We start from the raw sequence: 23,545 nt of genomic DNA, 5'->3' as shown, positions 1-23,545 counted from the left end.
TACTGAAACAATTAATACAGAAGTTGCATTCTCTCTCATTATCAGACCTGACATCAGAACTGAAGTTGTAGTTCTTGCATCTAGACTTTCTGTCCTGTTTTTTTGGAGCTGTCATTTACATAGTTTGTGGCTTATTACTTATATGCCTTGAAAGTTAATCTGTACTAAAGCAGTTGCCATATGGTACAGATGTGCCTGAAATAAAAGCCAATGCTTATGTATTTTTGTGTGATTGAATATTATACGTTATGCCATGTTGGGCATGTATTAGACTAGTTAATGGAATATGACAGCATGAATACATACCAATGAGAACTCATTTCCTCAGCTCACCTGTGCCATGTAGACACTATGAAGTTTCTGATGTTTCCTAAACTGATAGCTCCCCCGAGTATCTCCTTAAGCTGTTCATGACTATCTGAATAGGAAGTAGTCAAAGGTGAGACATAGATTGGGTATCCAATTGGCTGGTCACAAGAGGAGTTGATCATGTTACGCAGAGCTTGTTTTGCGTTTTGGATACTTCCTCTTTCTGGATTACGATTACGCAGGAAGACAAGCTCCTGTTGTTGTCCTGCCCACAGGCCACGCACACACTCCTTATTCACCTACAAAAGATAACAGACAGAAGCCAAGTAGAAAGGCTGGTGTCAGAAAGTGAAACAATAAGAGTGTGTGAAGACTGCTTTGCTATACCTGGGCCTTCACAAGTATATGTAATACTGCACTGCAGAACTACGAGCATTCATATTCACTTCTTTAAAAGGCTGAACTTAGGGACACAGGTTGCAACAGTGAGAATAAAGCAAATTTAAGAATGGGATGAGAAAGAAGGTATTTTAGGTCAGTAATTGATATTTTAGGTCAGTAACTGATTTTCTGATTAAATACTTCCACTATATGAGAAGAAGCAGCCCTAGCAATGACAGATCAGTAACAAAAAAGTAATGATTTGAGTAAAGTAGCAGTTTGGTATAGTTATTAAAATATACCACAATATACTGTCACATTGTGGAATGTGCACAAAGCTTACCTTAATGACCCTGAAACTGAGATAGCGCTTATTCAGCATAATGATTTTATATTCATTGGTGCCATCATCCATCACGTGACGCAGAGCAAGGAGGGAAGGAGAATTGGAAAGAACTGCACTCCGCCAAGCAGGGTCCCCTTCATGGGCTATAACTAGGTTTTCTTCATGGGTTGTTATGGCTTCATAAAGGACAGAAGGATCATCATATTCATCTGGAGAGGTGAAGTGATCCTGTTTCCAAGAACACACGTTCAGTAAGATACAATTAACACTTCGGATGTAACTACATATGAAAATCAAACATTTCACACCTACAACTTTTGAAAGGCTCAACTTGCACAAAGTTAGACAAAAACATCAGATATCTACTAAAGAACATTGTTAAAGATGACCTCTTTTCCAACAGTTTAGTTCTTTTTGCTTGTGTTTGCTTCCTTTTTTAAACTTAAAACCAAAATGATTGGAAGGACCTGCCTGTTATTGAGTCAAGTAAATGTCTAGTTGAATTTTACACTAGATTTACATCTATTTATGTTGCCTGCAGGAGCATTTTAGTTTTAGCTTCTTTGCTTATTCACAAGTCCCCAACTGTAAAACACACTTAAGTAAAGCACTGATTCATTCACTGAGACTGTATTATAGAAAAATAGCAATAGGAAGAAAACCAATAAGGTTTATCTGTATTTTCTATTAAAAAAAATTCACATTAATACTTGATGACAGACTATTTCAGCACCAGACATTATCACACAACTTACATTACTGCCAGTCAAATAAACCCACAAAATTCGCAAGTTCAATTCAGTATTAGGTCACATTACTTTCTGGTTAAGAATTATAGTGGTTAATAGCTAAATTCCCAACACTGGCTGAAGCCTCAATATGCTATTGCACTGCAAGTGAAAAAAATAAAAAAATCATCCTTTGCAGATTAATACGATAACGTTCAGAAAAAACTTCTTCTATTGTTAGAGATATTTGCATTTTTCTCACTTTTCATTCTCTGACTTAATTCAAGCCCATTCTGCACAGTAACCCAAATATATTGCAAACACTTCAGAATTGTTGAAGTGGTACTTCTGCTGGTTTCAACAATGATTTTGTAATTACTCTACTTTGCTACATGTACTCCTAGCACTTATACACATTCTGCTAAGTTCAGGGAATTCGTGTTACATGAAGGAGTTGATTCAAGCACTGGTAACTTTGTTGCAGAGTCTAGAAGTCCCCCAAAGGCAAAAAATGCAGCTTCATTTATTATTAAAAGTGCAACTAAGATTTGCCTACTTACCATGATTTTCAAGCAATCTGTTCTTCTACAGTACCAACACTTTTCCCCCCCTCACAGAGTGCTTATCACTCAGTAGACGCTTTCTTGTATTTGCTGAGCTTAGTTGATAGACATGCTGGACAGAATTTGAGATAGTTCATCTTCACCCTCACTTCACTATAAAACCAACCCCAATTTCAGCTTATTGAAAAGCAACCTTCTCATTCTCACCTGAAACCTTACTGATGGGATCAATGAGTAACACCAAAGTGCCTTTTATTACAATACTTCAAAGAAAAAAAGAAAAAAGAGCAAGAAAAACAACTCCCGTTGGACAGCTGGAGAGGGCTGTGCAGCTCTGAATGGTATGATAACCTTTTAAGCCAATTACGTATATGTGGGGAGGGAAAGAGGGAGGGAAAAATATCAGAGAGGCTGTTCATAAGGGGATTATCTCTAGATGGATATGAAACAGGGCTTGACACGTTCTCTGATCTACATTTGATGCAATTTTTAAGCTCTGAGCATAAACTGCATTCCCTTTTCCTCTATATCACCTTCCAGATGAGCTAAAACCAAGGACAAGACATGATAGTCCCTCATTTTCAGTTGTCCATCTCTATCACATGCCCTTTTATTCTCTCTCCCAATCACTTATTTTTAAAAGAAAAAATGCACAGAAATAAAAAAAACTGGACACACCTTCCTGTGCAATCTCTCACCTGATGTAGCTTAAGTGACATCCGTATTCCAGGAACCACTACTTTCCTCAGCAATTCCATGTCAGCAAAGATCCATTCATCTCTAATTGAAGATATGCGGAAGTCGCCCTTAAACAGGGCATGCAGGCCATACAAGAAGGATTCCAGATTACTGTTGAGGGGAAAAAAAAAAATGAAGAAAACAGCCCAAATATTAAGAGAAATACAAACATATCCATAATTATCATCACTGACAAGAGCAGAAAATACTGAGCTGTACAGAAAGGCATGCAATTCTTCTCATAAAGATAACTTACAGTATAAGACAGGGAGAAGAGAACATATGAGTAAGGATGTGTGTGTAAACAAAGCCTGGACACTAAATGTCTATGTGCACTGAACAGGTAATGAATAAACCACACATGCAACAAACTATTTACACAGACTAAAGTAAACAGGAACGCTGTGAGGAATGCCTGACTTTATTCTGAAGATTTTTAAAAGGGCAAATTTTTCAGGGAATGTAACACCACAATGGACGAGTTAAAGAGGATATGTAGCTTCAGTTGTGCTTGCTTTAGTACAGAATAAAAATCTTGACAACTTCCTCATGCTTAAAGGCATAATTTCCTTTTACTAAGCTAACTTAGAGTGAAAAATCAAACATGCTCTGATCACTCTTGTGACTGCAACATCTGCGAGACCTTCAGGGGGCAATTGGCTGGTACTTAGAAGAATTAGTCAACAGTTTCTGTGGAAGTATAACAGATTTTACAGTCAGCACCCAGCTGACCAATAGCTTCCACATCTGATTATGCCTCCTTTCATCTTCTTAAACCATCACCTTGTGATTTCCTGAAACATACAACTATATTTTACATTGGCTTTCTAAAGTAAGCTGTCAGTCTGCAAGGAAGAGGTTGCCATATGATGACAGAGTTGAGCTGAAGGAGATTTGTACAAAACAAAACTGCTTGCCACAGAGCCAGCTAAATTGTGAATGTATCAAAACAGTCTCATCTAACTTCCACCAAGATGCGTGTTCTTCATTTTAAGAAGCTGTCCTCTTCTTCCCCCTATTTCCATATAGGGCACATACTTAGAGCAGGAAGTGTAGCTTACTTTGCAAATTCAACCAGTTCTTGTTTTTTAAATCAGTTACCACTGGTGCCTACCCACACCAGAATTCTCACCTTGCATTAGTTCGATAAAACAAAACGCTCAAATTCAAGTTTTACCTTATTTGCTGTTCTTTTGGTTACGTTTCACTGGCTGTTATAATGAAGACAGGTTATGTAGCGTATCTGTCCAGTTTAAGGAAAAATGACATTAAATATCTCTTCCTTTTACGAAGACACAGTCATCTAATACCTAACCTTGGAACCCTGAGGGATTTTGAGGATGGGAAGCTTACAAGAATATTTTATTACCTAGACATATGATGTGACGCTGTTCCCAATGCTCTCCGCCCTAGAACACACAGTCCGTAACACAATGTCACCAGGGGCGAGTCTTTACTTGAATCCAGTGGCTTGTAGTAACAAAAGAAAAAAGGAATAGTCAGGTGAACAGAGTAAAGAAACTGTCACAGAAAAATGTTCTGCCAGAAGGAGTAAAAGGACTCAAACACATACAAGAGTACACAAGCTCAAGTGTGCATATGTACCTACCACACCAGTTACTCTTGCTCAGACTTTCAATAGGAATTTTTTTTGAAAGTTTTGCAAGTATGTAGAGTACTTGTAAAGGCAGACACACCCATACTATATTTGAAATAAAACAAACTGTAAGCTCAACAGATACATGCAATGTTCCTCATGGATACTGTATACCTTGTATGCAAACTGTTGATTAGTGAAATTATGGGGTTAAGACAAAAATATTTTTAGTGAACAAAGTGGATTCTCACTTACTGTTTAGGAGTATATAATTCTGAGTTAACTGAAAACTTCCCTGGACTACAGCTTTATTCAGGGGAAACTTGCCCTCAGCTCAAACCAGTAGTAGCTGTATAGGGTATATAATGCCCTAGATAATATTATCATTCATTTAAGTGATTAAACCTGATTTTCAATACCTACACAAAATATTTCACAAGATCGTAACTTGGATGGAAACTGTTTTCTTTGGCTGTTGTCATTTGACTGCCGAACACTAAATTTTACACCTGTTAAAATGGGTTTCTAATTAGTCTTTTACCTCCAAACTAAAGCTGAACTCTGAAGTCTCGGATCCTTCATTAAACACATAAATTCCAATTATATTCCTGTCCCTTTAATCTCCATCAATTTCTCATTCTCAAAGGCAACACTACTTTGACTAGACCACACACAGTTTTTTCGTAAACAGTAAGAAGTCAAGGCATTCCTCTACAAACATACTATATGTTTCTATTTAAAAGGTGAAAGGATTTGGAGATAGGAAAAGTGTTGAATATGGGACGATCATTTTCACAAGCCAACAATTCCAGTGGTCCAAAGGAACAGCACGGTATGACAACTAAGAAAGAAGCAGTCAGTCTTATAAGCTCGCAACAGCTATTTATTTTTGGGGGGTTTTGTTTAAGTTAGGGTTGATTTGTAAACACTGACATCTAAGCACAAAACATCAATTCTATAAACACACCCTTTTGTATGTAGATAAATGCCTGACTAAGATTCAACTGATTCATTTGAGCTGGTAAATGAAAATTCATTAATGAACAGGTTAAATCATACTTACAGAATTTATTTAAATTCACATCTCAAGAGCCGAAGATCAAAACCAGTAAACTATAAATTAATAATTCAATTACAAATCTTTATTTAAAAAAAAAATAAATCAGTATTAAACCTGTAAGCCAAACCAACAAGGAAAAAAAAAGGAGACCATCCTAGAATAGTGAATGGCTTTCCTCACATGTGCATACTTACCTTTTCTCTTCGAGAGCAGCAATATTCTATCCAGTTCAAATATATCATACAGAAACTCTCTCTTGAGATCCCTGCTAGACGATGGTCATAATCCTCATCAATATTGGGGTTAAATGTTGGGTCTACATCAACATAATTGCGGTCTGTGCACAACCGCAGTCCTTCCTGCATGGTCTCATTAGCTAACCATTCCTCTAGCTTGGGGGATGTTGTGACATAATAGATGATTCCCTGAAACAGTAGTAGTTAAAAATATGAGTCATTATTGCAATAAAAAAAGTCAGCAATCTCAATTGTTTAAACTCATTTGCATTATTTTCCTGTTAATGAACAAAACCGATACACAGTAGCATTTATTTAGCTCACAGATGCAACAGATTTGCACAGAAAACACAATACAGGTTTGTATACAGGGATATTTTTCGAAGACTATCAAGATTTCTGAAGCATGCACTGAAAGAATAAGGAAAGGAGAAAAGGATGGGACAGGACTCATTAAAATTTTGCAGAAAAACAAACAAATACATAGGAATTTTTATGTAGTTAACATAGAAGCTTACATATTGAATTTCTAAAGAATTCAAATGCTAAATAAAAGACAAAACAGTTTAACACCCTTGTGTTTAGGGAAAAAACCCAACAACTGTGCGTGTGTGTGTATACAAGTATCTTGGAAATATTTCAACCTGAAATTTTTCAGCTCTCTGAAAGAGGGTAGCTTATGAAAGATCTCGATTAGTAAACTGATTGTCTGAAGGGATCTGAGGCCTAGAGTCCTTTTACAACTGCAGGGCTTGTTTAAAAAAAAGAAGAAAAAAACCAAAACAAACAAAACACCCAAAGACAGATTTGGACAGCTTTTAAACACCAAAGCAAGTTAGCTTTCTCCAGGAGAAACACGCTATTTATTTAACTTTCCATTTACAGCACAGTTATTACATTTCGGTAACAGCTTTCAAGTTTCTACTCCAGCTTCAGCTAGAAAATGTCCTTTCTCTGTTCTAGGCTACACGGTCATTGTCCTGCTCATGCACCAGAGTATCAAGTAATTAATCATCAGTACAGCAAACTCTGTCCTCCTTTGATGAAGGTGTTAATACACCTATAATTTGTATCACATTCTATGATCCTCATAAGAAAGACATTAGACATTCAAGACATTAAGCAGTTCCCAGATGTAATCCAGCCTACCTCCCCCCAAGGGAATCATACCTTCACATAGTAAGTGGTGAGAATCTTCCGGAGATCAAAGACTTGAAGCATGGAAGCTGCACTGTTGTCAGTGATGCTATAACCCTCCAGAACATACTTTGTCACAAGCACTTCCCAAGCCAGCCAACGCTGCCCAAAGGCAGCATTAAAAGAAAGCATGTGAGGAAGGTGGCCTGGTTCACAGCAACAAAAACCTTCATCCTCCTCTACACCTTCAGTGATGGCCTCTACTTCTCGTTGCTGGCAATAAGTTCCTTAGGAGAAAACAGAGAAAAGAAGAAAGAGTTGAACACTTTATATGATTGCTTTAATGTTGACTTGTGTTTAAAAGTGTTTAGAATCTAATCAATCTCCAATTAAGTTTCTGTAACCCCAAGTGAACTATCTGCCAATGAACACAAAAGATTTTGATAGCTTGATTTATCACTCTAGGATCGCATTTTAGTTAGGTGTCTCTAAGAATCAAATATGGTAACCATGTTGCACTAAAATAGAAAGAGAGACTTAGCATCAACTCTGCTAGAGCAAGCTAGTTTTCCTCACAAGTGACGGAGGGCTTAAAGAAGCCCTGCAGCCCTTTTTCAAAGCAATTAATTTACAGGATGGAACTGAAAATCATTAAATGTTTCCAAAGCAGGAGTCCACTGTTTAGTACATACAGTTAAGGAAGTGTTAACACTCACCTCTGAATTCAAGCCCCCTCAGCTGGAAGGTAACCAAGCCATTTCCTATCTCTATAAGGTGTACTAGTGCGTTGAGGTAGTCAGAGGCTAGGATGAAGCAGTCCCCAGTACTATAGTTTCCCCACCGACCCAACAACAAGTCTCCACATAGGCTGTGCTGAAGAGAACGGGTTAAATGTTCATAGAAGATTGAATTCAGGTTGTTATCATCTGAACCTGCAGGAAGATTGCATTTGGGTTATAATCTGAATCTTCAGAAAACCATCAAGTTTGAATGTCAATTATCACTTCACATTGAATCCTACACTTTTCTTAACAGCAACCTTGTTTCAAGATCGTTTTCCCCACCCCCCGTTTTTTTAAGGGACAACTACTCCAAATGAATGCTAAGTGACATTTAAGTCTTTTCCACCAAATTTTTTTCCCTTCTTAGCCATTCCTCCATTTTCCAAATTATTCCTTCAGTTCTACTCATGCATCTCCCATCAATCTCTTCCACATAAAGTGCAAAAGCAAATGAGCACAGAAGTATCTCAGTAATGACTGTTGTACTGATCTCATCACTATGACATTGAAACACCCTCCAATAATGTTTGGCTTTTTTTAATTACTTAAGAAGAATAAAAAGCAAAACAGCTTAACGTATACTACAATTATAAATAAAGTAGTAAAGCAGACACACATAAAGGTAAGCGGGAAACAAGAAAAACTTCCAGGAGAATCTAAAGAAGAAAACAAGAAAGAGGAGGAGAAAGTAGCAGTAGACAGAACAAAAGAAAGGTTGGGCAGCGTTGGAGAAGATCAGAGGGCAAAGTGATCACAAATCCTATAGAAATCCTGTAAAAGTCATTTTTATTTGAAAAAAACACCACTATCCAAAAACAAACAAACCTCAAAAAACCCCACCAAAAAACCAAAACAAAGCACGCCCACAAAAAAAAAAACAAAACAACAACAACAACAGAAAAAACCCCACCCTCCACCAAAACCAGACTAGGAAAGGTACCTGGATTTCGATCAAGCTGTGAAGCCAGTCTTGTATTTGAATGATCCACACGCTTCGTGCTGAAAATAATAAAATAAAGAATACTTAACACAAAATTTATTACTGTGAGAAAAACTAAGGGAAAAAACCTACTAAGAGAATAAAAATTGATAAAAACATTCCCACTGAAATAGTTTTTAAAAGTTATTTTAAAATAATTTTATGTGCAAATTTGCTGGTCTTCTCATATGTAAAAGTATTTTCTGCCTGTAATAGCATTATGATCCAATAACTAATTAAGTTTCTCCACAGTAGGTAGCCATAGGATAATCTTTAGCTTTAGATATAAATGTATATATTTTCTTAGATAGACATCATCAAGCTTTAGATGTGACAAATAAGAAGAATTAAATCAGCACAGCTAACATTCCAGTAGACTTTACTGAAAGGGCAATTTTCAGAAAGTTATTGTTTCATTGGCTGAAGTTACAAACTTAACTCTTTAATGTAGGATTTAGAACATTGTATTTAAACTGTTCTAGTGTTAGAAGGGAAAAAAGCAATAAAGCAGTGAAATAAAAAATTAATTCTGCATAAATACCAGAACTATCCACTTATCTTCCCCTATGCTGTTTATCTAACATTTCAGTGGTCTGATACTCCAGCAACAATAGTGGTCCATGGAGAAATAAAGCACAGGGAGGTATTATCTGACATGAAGAATCTTTTACTACTGATCCTACCTTGATCAAAAAAGACTTACTTTAAAGATTTTTATACTAAGGTTAGCCAGTTTTAGCTGTGAATTGAGCAATAATGAACACAGGTCAAATACAGTTAAGAACTGCCCCCCAAAACATTTTTGCATATAAATTCACTTTCCGATTAAAATTGCACTTTACCATACTACAACTTTTATGGTTAAAAAAAATTACGAGGATGTAATTTTTCTACCTCTAAGTAGAAATTACTTCAGAAACGAAAGCAAATGTTGCTAGTATAAAAACAGCTGCTACAGTATTTCAGGAAGAAGTTCATTGAAAACTTTCAGTGCTATAAACTAGTTTTCTCTGAGGAAAAAAAAAAAAATAGCAGCACTTGGAGGAAAAAAACCAACAAAAAACCCAAACCAACAAATCTAGCCATAGTTACGTTATTAAAAACAAAGGACACAAACTTTAAAGGTCTTCTTTCACCTACTTGTAGTCTCTTTCCCAGAATTTGACAGGCCTGGCATATGAAGTGATGAATATTGCACTTCCCAGAAAAGGATTCAGTGGCGTAGAGAAGAAAGCTGACACAGCTGCTTGGACAAACAACATTGCAGAATCTGTAGGATAACAGAATTAAGGAAAGCAAAGCAACAACTACTTTTTTTTCAAGCTTCTGTGATAGTACCTGAAATAGACAGCAACACCAATTAAGACCAAAACAAGATCTCTAAGAGTTTTTATGCAGCAAAGTATCTTTACAGTATCTCCAGCAACAAGGGGATTAATTTTATTCTTAAAAACAGAAATAGGTGAAAATTTGGCACTAGACAACATGGTCATTCTTCCTCAAAATTCTACCAAGAACACTAACTCAACACTCCATTCAAACCAGTCCACAGAAGCTTAAAATGCAAAACTCAAGAACTAAAACCATAGTTAGTGACCCTTGAAAAAGGGAATGACTATCAAAAGAAAAGCTGTGTCATTTTCAGAATGAAATAACTCCTGCTCCATGTTTCTTTTATGTCAGAATTCTATTCCTACTCCGTCTGCTACTGTATAATTTGTAGCATTGTAGCAAGGCAGAAAGCATGCACAGTTTTTCATAAATACTCACTAGACAAACCTGTTCATTCAGTAGATTTAGCCCATAATACATAATCCATTATAATGCAACATTCAGAAGTTATAAATACACGACTTCAGGAAAAAGTCTGCATTTTCAAAGGATACGTGGCACAGCAAAGGGTTGGGCAAAAGCATGGAAGGCAGATCCCCATGTGATCTGCCAGGGAGCAATGTAGGTATATACAAATCTCAATTTATAAAAGAGTTCCCAAAGCTACAGAAAAAAAAGAAAAAAAATTTAGTGATTTGGCTGAGAATCAACATGCTTTGCAGTACACAAATATCCTGAGGAATTTACTGATCACCCTAGAGTTCTTACTGGTCTACCAGAAGCCTGGAGACTTACAAAAAGCATGTAATAATGAAGCAAGTAACATAATACGCACTGAATTATTCTACTAACAGAAACTCATGAGATGTTTAGAAAGTTATATGCGCTTTCTCAAGCAAACGGAAGTGCTTTGGGAAGGAGAAGTCTTAGCTGTCTTACAGCATATTGATTACAGTACCAGTAGGACTGATTATCTGGAAGATTACCTATCAGTTAGGACTATCTGTTTTCCCTTTTGGATGACTTGAAACACCTAGAAATAGAGTTAAAGTTACCTTGCTGAAGAGTATGGACATGAAGAAGAGATCTAGCAGCATGGTCTCAGTAAAACTTTTGTAATCAAAAGTAAAGAAGAGCACTGTGAAAATAACAGTGACATACTGGCACGTTGGGCTACTGAATGATGAACGCAGTAACTTCAAGCCAGCTATTGTGATCATTAAAGCACCCAACCTGTATAAGAAATTCACATAAAACAGTTACTTATCTGCTGTCTGAAAGGGGTTTAAAGACCACCTAACTTGTTGCTGTCATGCAATGCCAATCTCTTCAAACTCAAGGTTTAGATTTGGGTTTGCTTTTGGAGTTTTGTGGGGGTGGGGGTGGTTTGGTTTGTTCTTTTTCTAAAGACAACTTCAGTGGTTTTGTTTTTTTTAAAGGTTACTATCCAAGTCTTTCTACCAGTATTCTCAAGCCAATCAATGTTCAAGGATTAGCATTATTTTAAGAGTCTCGCTACAAAAAAACCCAGAGGCGAAATATCCTTGTACTCTGAACAGAAACCTGGTCTTTAATTTAGGTTATGAATATTGAGATGTAAAAATGCTAGAAGTGCTCTAGATTAATCATCAAGAGGATGTTCATAAACACTGGATTATCATTATTTCCTGCATGACTATACTGCTCTAGTTTATATTGTGGGAACCGCAACTTAATGATAAACTTACTGTGATATTCTTTTTCAGAGATAGTAACTGATGGATCAAAGGGTTATAAAAATAACATTAAAGTAATGTAATGGCAATATTCCTCCCAAAGCTCTTGTAGTGACAAGAGTAATGAACCCAAAGCAAGAATTTAATAGGTCCAGGGATTATTAAACTTTAAAAAAAACCAAACCCACACCCAAGAAATCCAACCCCCCCAAAAAATACATAATTCCATTTTGTTTCAAGATTCATTTTATCTACAACACTTCTGTTGTAAATCAGTAGAACTTCAAATCCAGAAAAGCCACCTGGTCACTGTTCTTGGAGGCAAAAAATGCAGGGCCTATTATTGAACTTTCATTTGCTGAGACAGTCAGATACGCTGCTTGAGGGATTATAACTAAGGCTCAATTTAAGAGGCAGTGTGCAATTCCATCTGTATACAGATTATACTTAAGGGCTGGAAGGCCTGGGGAATTCCTTGATGACAGCAGAAAGCTGTAAGAGGGGCTGCAAACTGGCACACCAACTTGGGGAACATAACAGAAATCTTAAGTTTACACCTGATAAAATACCAGAACATACTGTCACTATCTTGAACTTGCAGTCCAGATAATCCATATTACAGACTCTGAAGATCAACAAGGAAATTCTGATATCGCACTACTAGATAACTCTGCAACCTGAAATCTTCATAGTATATGCTATGAATTGAATGATTTCTCTTTCTGTAGTTCCTAGTTTAACACTGTAATACTACATTCAGTTTAAGTCCACAAGGTAACTTAGTTCTATGATATTCTTTCAAATAAAGAAAAACTTCATTTATTCCTTGCCTTAGTTTTAAGGCAATAACATTAACTGTCTTCGCATTGAGGCCAGAACTCACTATTTAATTTCCCACCACAGCAGACATACTCAGATTACTTGACAGCCTTTTCTACTTACTCAGTATCCAGTTTCTTTGGACTAGCAATATTCTTAGCACTGCTGCTAAGCTCATTGAGGACTATCAGCGGATAGATAACATTCTTCTCTACAAAAAGGAGCCAAATGTGAAGTTTCTCAAACCACATAACATGTGCAGCATCTATCAAGATACATTAAAAAAAAAGAAATCAGATTGCACTGTCAGATCAAACTCAGCTAACAGAAGAAAGATTCTTGATCCAAGTAATTTGTGGCGCCAAACACTAACTGTATTCTCATACTAGACTTCCATAGTTTTATCTAACCAAAATAAAGAGAAGCTCCTTCTAAGCTACTGTCAGTAGCCCCAGTAGAGTTTTTGCACTGTTACACATCTATATAAAATGTATTACAATATAACAGTTTGGAAGCTACTTGCTTACTGCATATAGCAGGAAACACACCGGGTTGCCACCTCATCAATAATTTCAACATTGATACTGATAAAACACGTAATGTCAAACAGCTTCATCTCATGCAAAAGGAAGTGTTCCAACCATATTTGAACTGAAAGATTTCTGCTTTACAACTCTACAATGTAGAAGAGCATACATAACCTGCTAACACAAATGTCTGAGACTTAAGAACTTCTTTTAAGCTTCTACAATAATTGCAAAATATGTAACATCATTTGCATTTATTTGAAACATAGCAATCAAGATAAGGAGAAAATTTATTTTACAAGGCAGCACAAATATAGGCTGGAAGAGCCTATGTCAAAAGTTACATTGAACACGGCTGCATGCATAAAGGGTTAAAGGTATACTTGAAAGAGGCTAGAAAAAGGCCCACCTCTCTTCATTGCTATAAATGACTGCACATGCCTAGATGAGCCCCAGCAAAAACTGAAGTTCCTTTTCTACAACAGAAACCCTAAGGACAGCTAGTCATTGACACGGCATGAGTTCTCTTTAAGTTACAGGGACCAGACTGGGAGATGCTACAAACTTATATTGAACGTTACTGGGTATGACTCATCTTTCCCGAAAACACTACTGCATACGGAAATACTGAAGCCGAGTATCAACAAAAGGACACTAACTGTAGCTTCTCTAGTTTTGTAGATTAAAAATCTAAGGCATCCAATTGCACTTTTCACTTCTTCCTCCAAATAGAGTTTGGCATCATATTACAATTACTATTCATATTTATCCATCTTTACACCCAATTACTGAAAAAATGCCCACAATTTAGGCATCAGTGAAAAGACCACACTGCGTAGCTGCTACAAAGGTAGGAAGTTTGAGAATCAATTCTGATAATTCTTTGTTCCTGAAAGCAGCAGAACGCTCACTTTCTTTTAATTACTATCTTACCTTGAAAACTAACTGAAGAGCAAAACCAAAATAGCTTCAGTTGTTTCTAAGCCATTTTTTATAGAAATTTCTTAAGTGTGCTGTAAACAATAAAAACATTCCAACAGTGGAGACCCCACAACCTACCACTATGTTTATGCATACTGGAAAACTGATCAGGAGTATAACTAACTTCATATTTTCTGCAGCCTCCAGGGAAAGATTTCATGGAAACGTAGACTTGAACACAAGGTGTAAGTGCATGTCTATGCAGATCAACTGGCAAGACTGGTCCCTTAGTGTGTTTTTCCATTAGTAGGCCACTTGTACTACTTTATGTTGTTAAACATATCGACAACATCATTAAGAATCAAATCCATGCCAAGATGAAATCTCCGACAGCATTCACCATATCTAATCCTCTAAAACATTTGAAAAAAAATTACTATCTTGAAGAAATACCTAGTGAAACACACTCTACCTTTATAAAAAATTAAGGCAATCATTAGCACAAACTTCGCAACTTAAGATTTTGAAGACTGTGCTTTAATGGAACTGCTCTGAGATAATGATGATGGTAATATATTATCATCATCAGTTAAGAGATACATAGAACGTCATGGAATCAAAGCATGAGGAACTGAGAAACTAAGGCATTTCTAGATTAGATGTCATTAAATACTCCAGTGGTGACAATAAAGAAGAGATTAAGTGTACCAATAGGTAACACAAGTTGGTCGGCAACTACAAGTTCAAAAAAAAAAAAAAGTCATGAAATATACTTACTTCGGACTTCAAACTGATAGTATTCCTTGGTTTTCAGCAGTGGGTGAGAAAAGCAATGCCAAGGAAGTTGCTTTCGGAGTTGAGGCAGAACATAATGGGTCACAAAGCCTACCGTACCCACCAATGCATAGAGAACATAACTTAAAATAGGCTAAAAAGAAGAATTGAAGAAATTAAGGTTTGTGGTTTATAAACAAAATCATACACTAATAATGTAATACCTTTTCCAGCATCTAGGCAGGTGCTCCTGTAATAGTAAGTTGGGAATGTATTTCTTCCTTAAAAGCTGTACTACCAACTTCAAGATCAAACAAGAAATGCCTGTGAGAGAATAAACTATCAATTTCTAACAAATTTCCGCTCAGTTGAGAAGTATTTTAAAGTAAAAATAGTACACCAATCTTCTTCATAATCCATTGCTTCCGTCCCATCTGCATTTCATTTTATAAATGATACCGCTATTATCCTCTGAAGGCTGAACCCAATTTACATTTTCATCTGCTGGATAAAAGGAAGTATAAGCATAAGGAAAAACAAATCATTAATCTTGTATTCTCTTGAGAAGGTGGTAAATAAGAAGCCTCCCACCAAGACCAAACTCTTTCACAGAAGTCACAAAATACTACTATATTAACACAGTATGAAGACTGGATTTCACAGTAATGCTTTCTATAGATTAAAATTTGCTCTAAATTTCAAGATATGTCATAGCAAAATTAGGATTGCATTACCCTGTTATATGCTGTTGATTCAGAAATTCTGTGAAGCCTAAGCCTATTGAACTATAGAACTGGTGAAGAGCATATAGCCAAGTTTCTCAAAGGTGAGAGAAAGCAACATTTGGGAGGAGTGCTGAAGTCCAGTCATACATTAGAAGAGATATTTTCCTTAGGAAAAAACTAGTACACCTGCTTAAGCAGGACACTTCACCTGAAAACCTGAAGCTGCCTAAACACATATGCTTTTTAAAATTAGTTTCTTACTTTAACTGTAGGCAGCAGTGGGATGTTAAAATCTTTTTAAAATACATGCAAGAAACTTTCCTTTGCCTGACAGAAGACTGTTCATAAGCTAACCAATGGCTCCATTGCAGGAATACCAAAATAAGAAATTCAGGAACTGCAATTCTTTAGGCAAATGCCTTTACTTAAACAAATTCAAGTCCCATGTCACCATCATCAAGTGGGCGTCATATATACACATTAAAAGTACCCAAAGCAGTAATATTAGCTAGACTGACAAGTAAAAAATTTGAAACTCAAAGGCTCTTTGAAGTCCTGTAAATAACCATTCCAATAAAGCGGTACTCCCTTATACTATAGTCTACAAACAGCCATGCTAGCGTGCAATTGCTGAGTCAAGGTTCAGTCCCTCGATCTTAAGAATCAAGCCTTTTAAACTTCTTTAAAAAATGATCCTGACACTACTTAACTGAGATAGGTGAAGAAAAAGAGGGCATTTTGTGTCAGAGACTAAAATAAAAAGCCAGAATGTAAGACGAAACTAGGCAAGAGCAGGGGGAAGAAGAGTTTTTGAGCACATAAAACTGGAACATGATCTTCATCATGTACTTGTCACACTATGTATTTAAAGACCATCTAAAACTCGTCAGGAGACCCAGTGCACTACCAGAATAAGCATTACATCACATTAGAGTATTTGTATATAGAAGAGAGATGGCAGACATGATGGAACACCTTACCTGTAAAACTGTAAATACTGTACTGACGTGAATTGCAAAATAGAGTACACCAATGACTATACACACAATCAGGTCAGACTGCAATCGTTCACTCTGGGGAGTCAAAACAAAATAATTTTAGAAAATACCAGCTTTGGTTGTCCTCTTCAAATGCTTAATGCCCATCAGCAGTGACACTGAAACTGATTAAAGATTTTCAAATTATGCTGGTGTTAATTACTTCCATTGAAGTTAGCAGAAATTTCACAAGATAAATCTTATGGCTAAGAACATTAGTTCAAATGAGTCAAGTGGAAAGATGCAAACCTGAAGTGGGGCAGGAGAAATTAATATACCCAATATATTCCCTCTCTCTCATTCTGGACTGTGAAGGGGTATAAGGACCTCCCTACAGCACTGACAAAAGAGCTGGAAGGGCTAACCAAATTTCCTGTTTATGATCTAAGAATTGCTTAGACTATGGGGCACTTAAGAGCTCTGGAAGACAGCTGCCTAGACAGAGCTAACAACCAGGTGGAACAACTAGGCTCTTCAACCCTTTTCCCCCCTCCTTTGCAGAAGGGTAAAGGATAGCTTCGGAATGACCCTGAAGAATGAGTTTGAAATTCCGTTACACCTAATAAATGAAGACGAGCGGTTGATAACAAGCAGAAAATAACAAAACTAGTAATGCCAGACTCAGTCACAAGGGGGCAATACGTACTTAGGGCCACTACAACTCAGAATCTCCAAGTTTAGACCTGTTCCCACTCTGTAAATACCGTATTAATCTTTTCAGCCCAGAAAATCATTAAAGGATTAACTACTCCAAAACCAGCCAAATAATTACACACAGCAATTATTGCTACAAGGTCTTAACTTCTTGGGATACAACTTACTTTTTTTTAAATCAGGACTTACTGATTTTAAAAACTGAAAGAAACATTGTATCATAATCCTCAGCTCCCCTGTCCCCTTGGTGACTAACAACGCACTTTGAGAGCTAAGGAGGCGCTTGCAGCTCCTACGGTCATTTTCTCCTGTTAAGCATTAAAAGAACTGCAGTTTCTCTGCTCTAAATATTTACCTGCAGTTTCCACACGCTGCACCTTGTCACAGTTGTGCCTCCTGTACTAGGAGAAACCCATCTATGCTGTTATTCCCCTACAGCAAAGCCCTACACAAGGTTAAATGAATGTGCAACCTTCTTTCGTACTTTCATAAATATTTAGACTGAATTTGTACTAAAAATTTGAAGTATGTGCTAAAGTAAATAGAATAGGTTACATCTGCTCTTTAAATAAATAAAAAAGTTTCCACAAAAACCCCACAACACTTTCCACCATTTTTGTTTCCTATTTCTGGAAGAGTGCGCACAAAGCTCTTGCTCGCAATTACTAGAAATACTGAGTTAATATAGTTTTGCCACCATTAATTCTTTCCCACTAACTTCTGCACAAAAGCAAGTATCTTTTATTATTATCAATATGAGCTAGAAGAAAATCATCAATGATATTTCACTGAATTCACACCAGGGCATTCCAATTCTCTCACATGCCTCCTTTTAAATAACTTAAATTGCAGTATAAGCATTATACTCTTAGCATAGTACATTGGTCCATCTGTAGATTTAAAGGAAACGCTCTGATATCCATTCTAATCAACACCATGGTAATTAACAAGTGTTGTGAGCTAAGTAAAAGCTGCCCAGTGGAAAAGGACCTGGGGGTGTTGATTGACAGCCGGCTGAATATGAGCTAACAGTGTGCCCAGGTGGCCAAGAAGGCCAACAGCATCCCGGCCTGTATCAGAAATAGTGTGGCCAGCAGGAGCGGGGAGGTGATCGTGTCTCTGTACTCTGTGCTGGTGAGGCCACACCTCAAATACTGTGTTCAGTTTTGGGCCCCTCACTACAAGAAGGACATTGAGGTGCTGGAGCGTGTCCAGAGAAGGGCGACGAAGCTGGTGAGGGGTTTGGAGCACAAACCTTACGAGGAGCGGCTGAGGGAACTGGGGTTGTTCAGTCTGGAGGAGAGGAGGCTGAGGGGAGACCTCATCGCTCTCTACAGCTACCTGAAAGGAGGTTGCAGAGAGGTGGGTGTTGGTCTCTTCTCCCAAGTGACAAGTGATAGGACAAGAGGAAATGGCCTCAAGTGGCCCCAGGGGAGGTTTAGATTGGGTATTAGGAGAAACTTCTTCACCAAAAGGGTTGTCAGGCATTGGAACAGGCTGCCCAGGGAGGTGGTGGAGTCACCATCCCTGGAGGTATTTAATAGATACGTGGATGAGGCGCTGAGGGACATGGTTTAGGTTTAGTGGTGGACTTGCCAGTGTTAGGTTTACGGTTGGACTCGATGATCTTAAAGGTCTTTTGCAACCTAAACGATTCTATGATTCTAAGTAAGATCCAGATTGATGCTATACAAACCAACATAAACTAAATGCTTAGACTGAATTAAAAAAAAATAATTAAAATGCCTACTTACCACAGAATTTCTAAGCTTTTCAGGTAAAGGATCTTTTACTTCAGACAGAGGATCCTCAGGGTTTTTGTCTTCAGAATTAGGAAAAAATTTTGATTGCACTAAAGAGCTTAAAGACAGACAAAACAACCCACTGAAAAGCATGTATTGTTCTATGTGGTTTTAGAAGAATAACAAAGTCAAAAGTTCTATTACAAGTTGATTACAAGAAAAAATAATGCTGGCATATTATTGCTTTCACATGGCTGAGCAAATTTACAAAGATGAGATCTCAACTTTATAAAAGAATTAGTTCTCTGGTTGCACACAATGACCACCATTAAAGACGAGCAGCCAGATGTTGTTCAAACAGCAGTTTCTCCAGTACCAACAGGAGTAACTGAACAAATACTGAATTTTAAGTTAAATTCTTAGTATTCATGAAACAAAACTTTAGTTTACAAATAACTGAACAGAAATGTAACTTGGTGCAAAGTTCAGAAGTGGTATATTTGTCAATACCAATTAGAAAACCAAGAATTACATGGTTTAATTCAAACTTCAACAGGAACAAAAAAACCCTATACTACCCTGATTAATTCATGAATTAGCCACACTGACCAAACTACTAAATTCCTAGCAGACCTTGCTAGTACTGAAGCCCAAAATATCTATATCTAAGCTTTCAGAAGACCATATACAGCACTGCTAGACATACCTAAGCATCTTGCATTTTTTCTTACCATACCTTATGTGGTACAGAAATATGTATTATTTCATATTATGGACAGGAAGCTCACTACAGTCCTAGATCTTCAAAGGCAATCACATATTGCAATGTATTGCAATGCTTAACTCTGCCACATTTGGCTAAATAGGTGAACCTGCAGGTCAAACATAAGCATCCAGGCTACAATACTTAGAAGAAAAGAACAGGTATCTAGGGACAAGGACCTCATACCAACTGAGTAAAGTCACCTGAACTAAGAGTAATAGGACAAGGTTTAGTTGTCAAGCCAAAGATAAGAATTTTCCTTCTGTGTGAACACTCACAAATCATTAATCTCCTTGTTCACAGAAGAGGCCCCTCACTATCTACCTCAGACTACTGCTAATCAAATTCATCCAACATTATGGCTAAATTTAAATCCAAGTTCAAGCTCTGCCTAACCCAGGTATGTGACTAAGCCTCTATTGGCTATTCTGTGGGTGGTGTTTCTCCTACTGCAAGTATTTTGTTTTACACACATAATTATTAACTGAATCAGAAATACTCTCATCATCAGATCAATACTCCAACTCAGAATAGCAACATGAATACATTTCCTCATGCTAGACGTGAACGCTCATCACCAAATAGATACTTATTGTTTAGCATCTGAGATGAAATTATTTGAACAAATACTTTGAGCATACATTCAAGGTAAGAACACACTAACAAATTAAGTGAGAGAAACAGTCAAAAATCCACACATGGGCTTTGGCTTAAACTAGTGCCTTGAGCACCTCTTTAAATGTAGAATGGGTACAGGTTGTTCAGCACAAATACACCAGCAGAAAAATGGCACCTGAATGGCATTTTGGAGAACATTAGCTGGCAGTTAAATCAGATTTTGGCATGTAAGTGATTTGCCAGAAGTCACAAAGTAAGGTTGTCATTAGAGGAGGAACTAGGTGCACAATTTGAGAATTTCTCTCTAAGTACTGAACCATTATCATACTATTTTTTATAATGCTGGTGACTACCAGTTCAAACAGTACTAATACATATTATTATAAAAAATGTTCCCTTGTGACTTGCTTCTTCCTTGGGGAAGGAACACTTACAAAAGTACAGAAGGGTCACTACTTTGTCTGCTGAGATGATACGATATTGCCACTAACAAACCACAAAATATGGAGAAGAGAACTGGAATATGCTGCCCATCCCAAGAATCCTGGAGACAGAAATGAAATGTTAATAAAAGGAGACAAAGTATATGACACTTATCTGACATACAAGAATTATATATATCATAGTAGGAGAATGGAAAAATTAACTACAATTCCACAAAAATGAAACAGGAATTTTAGTACAAAAACATTGTTCAGTATTTACCTATGTCTAACTACGGATCAGAAACTCTAACGTAGTGTACATCCCTTAAGCCTATACCATCTTAATCATTAAACAGTCATCAGTTTTCATAACCCTTATGAAGTATTTCCTGCATTCCTTGAGACCACAGGTTCTTAGAGTTGCATTTAGTCACTTCTTAATTTTGGAAGTTACATATGTTTTTAGCCAAATTATTCTTTTCTAATGTGCCGAATTCAGATTAAACCAGTGGTTTTATTTCTGTTTTCATGATCTGTACTGGATCTGCAAAGAGGAGACAGTGTTTCTTTGCTAAAGCTTGTTTATCTTGAACAGATGTGTTTACAAAAGGCTAATGAGACAAATGTACAAATTCACAGAAAGCTAATGATGTTCTGCGGGTGACAGCATCATGGGAATATTTCCTCCAGCAACTTTTTACTCTGTGACAGAGTGGGAAAAAAGCCAGTCAACTCTGAGTTGGAAGGCACACATGCTACAGTCAATTGTGAACCGAGATAATTTGATTATTGACACACTCCTAAAACGAACAAACAGAATCAACACCACACTGTTTTCAAACAGAATGGCATTTCAAGCAAGAAAAAGCTGTTGGGTTGGGGGCTCTTTCCCTTCCCCTTTGGCAGCTACCTCTACCTTTTAGACAGGCACACATCTTCATTCCAACACTACAAACCATTCTGTAATTTCTTTTCAAGTAAAGATTAATTTGAAAAGACTACGTCCGATTTGCAGCACTGGAAAAAATATTCACGAGCCATTTTGAGAGGTTAACAAACCAATACATTAAGATTGCGCTAGAAACAAGCCACTTCCGTGATTTTTTTCAAGAACCAGTGTAGAATGGAACTGAAGGTAAATGTCATATGGTTTTGGCCAAAAAAATAGCCTGCTAGTGCAGGCACAAATCATACACCTTTTAAAATCAAAAAACTGTGCTTTGTTCCTGCATTGCATCTCCTTTATCGACATCATTCACAGCTGAGCAAGTATAAAACCCTACCAAATCAGACTAATATTTCTAATTCACTTTCTGCATATTTAAGTATCTAAGATACAAGGAAGCAGAGAACAAACCCCAAAACATTAATGTATGTTATGTCTAAAATTTTGCTCACCTTCAGGGCACCATAGCACAGTCCATACAACAATGCTACTGCCACAATACTACAGATAAAACTGTAAAGTGCTGCAAGCAGGCTTGTGGTAGCTGAATATCATAGAAACGAAAGAAAAATTAAACAGTGTTACATAATCAGGTTAGAACACAAAATACTTCCAATTATTTAAGATAGGTATCAGCCCCCTAGCTGCAACACCCCTCTGATATTTAAAAAAAAATCCAACCCACAGCAACTATTTATATTTTCCCCTACAAATGAATGTTTTAAAGAGCAATTCATATGGCTTTATTTACCTCCTCATTTATTCAGCCGCATTACCATGGGAATGGTTAACAGCCACAAGAGAAAGCAGTCCAGGAAGAAAGTATACTTTTTGACAGACTTACTAGGACACTAATTCTATTTCTCAAAAATCAGAAGACCTTTAGCTTTTTTGAAAATACAGTTAGTATTCTACGTTTAAAGGGTAGGAATACAAATAGTATAGTCACTAACTTTTTTAACTAGCCTATTAATCTGATGGTTGCTCCTAATCTAATACTTTTGCCACTGACATAAAAAACACTACTCACCATTGCCACCGAAGACATGAATATCCAGCTGTTCACAGAGATACATCACAAATGTATTCACCTGAGGCAGGAGACCAATGAAGAATACTATAGGGAAACATAGTGTAAACACTACGGAGGAAAACAAAAGTTGGAAAAAAGTGGTGAATATGAAAAATATAGCATGGTAACGTACTCTTCCGTTTAAGTTCTAGGGTATCACACACACCATTTAACTCAACAGCACTGAATTATTTCTACTATTATTTCTAAGGAAAACATCCATTATGTAAATCTCTACTTCAATGACTCAGAACTGACTGAATATAGAGGTTACATAGACCAACAGTCAGAAGATTTCTTGTACTTCCATTTTAATTGCTGTAAAATTGGACACAGGCCAATTCAAGCTTTCCATTTTTATTTAGCAAAGATCAGCCAAGGGTGTTTACAGATTAGAAGATTTGTAAGATTTCACTCATTGTAAATGAGGCTTACCCAAGCCTAACTGCCTGTCTGGAATCACAGGAGCAAGCTAACACCAGCCACACTGACGTAAGAGAGGCCAAGCATTTCACCTCTAGGTTTTCTGCTACTAATAACGTCTGAGAATTTTACTCATTTTCCCACACCACTTCTGAGAAGTTCTGATCCTAAATGCCTCTTTTTTTTTTTAAAAATT

General features: G+C 36.9%; 1 protein-coding gene across 2 annotated transcripts in view; it reads right to left on the bottom strand.

Moving 5' to 3' along the window:
• PCNX1 (pecanex 1) overlaps window positions 1-23,545 on the bottom strand; it is a 90,898-nt gene that overhangs the window by 11,015 nt on the left and 56,338 nt on the right. For both annotated transcript variants that reach the window (XM_059819908.1, XM_059819909.1), the window contains 18 exons: window positions 22,885-22,995; window positions 22,307-22,398; window positions 20,918-21,027; window positions 19,115-19,220; window positions 16,650-16,742; window positions 14,948-15,098; window positions 12,846-12,987; window positions 11,244-11,421; window positions 10,743-10,851; window positions 9,997-10,126; window positions 8,818-8,876; window positions 7,812-8,027; window positions 7,129-7,382; window positions 5,917-6,147; window positions 4,435-4,535; window positions 3,026-3,176; window positions 1,034-1,264; window positions 334-608 (listed from right to left, as the gene is read on the bottom strand). In XM_059819908.1, the coding sequence (XP_059675891.1) occupies window positions 334-608; window positions 1,034-1,264; window positions 3,026-3,176; window positions 4,435-4,535; window positions 5,917-6,147; window positions 7,129-7,382; window positions 7,812-8,027; window positions 8,818-8,876; window positions 9,997-10,126; window positions 10,743-10,851; window positions 11,244-11,421; window positions 12,846-12,987; window positions 14,948-15,098; window positions 16,650-16,742; window positions 19,115-19,220; window positions 20,918-21,027; window positions 22,307-22,398; window positions 22,885-22,995 (2,740 nt within the window). The remainder of the gene's footprint in view (window positions 1-333; window positions 609-1,033; window positions 1,265-3,025; window positions 3,177-4,434; window positions 4,536-5,916; window positions 6,148-7,128; window positions 7,383-7,811; window positions 8,028-8,817; window positions 8,877-9,996; window positions 10,127-10,742; window positions 10,852-11,243; window positions 11,422-12,845; window positions 12,988-14,947; window positions 15,099-16,649; window positions 16,743-19,114; window positions 19,221-20,917; window positions 21,028-22,306; window positions 22,399-22,884; window positions 22,996-23,545) is intronic.

This window comes from Gavia stellata, chromosome 7, assembly GCF_030936135.1.
Source record: "Gavia stellata isolate bGavSte3 chromosome 7, bGavSte3.hap2, whole genome shotgun sequence".
In the NCBI taxonomy this organism is placed as follows: domain Eukaryota; kingdom Metazoa; phylum Chordata; class Aves; order Gaviiformes; family Gaviidae; genus Gavia; species Gavia stellata.
This window is presented reverse-complemented; position numbering and strand designations above follow the sequence as displayed.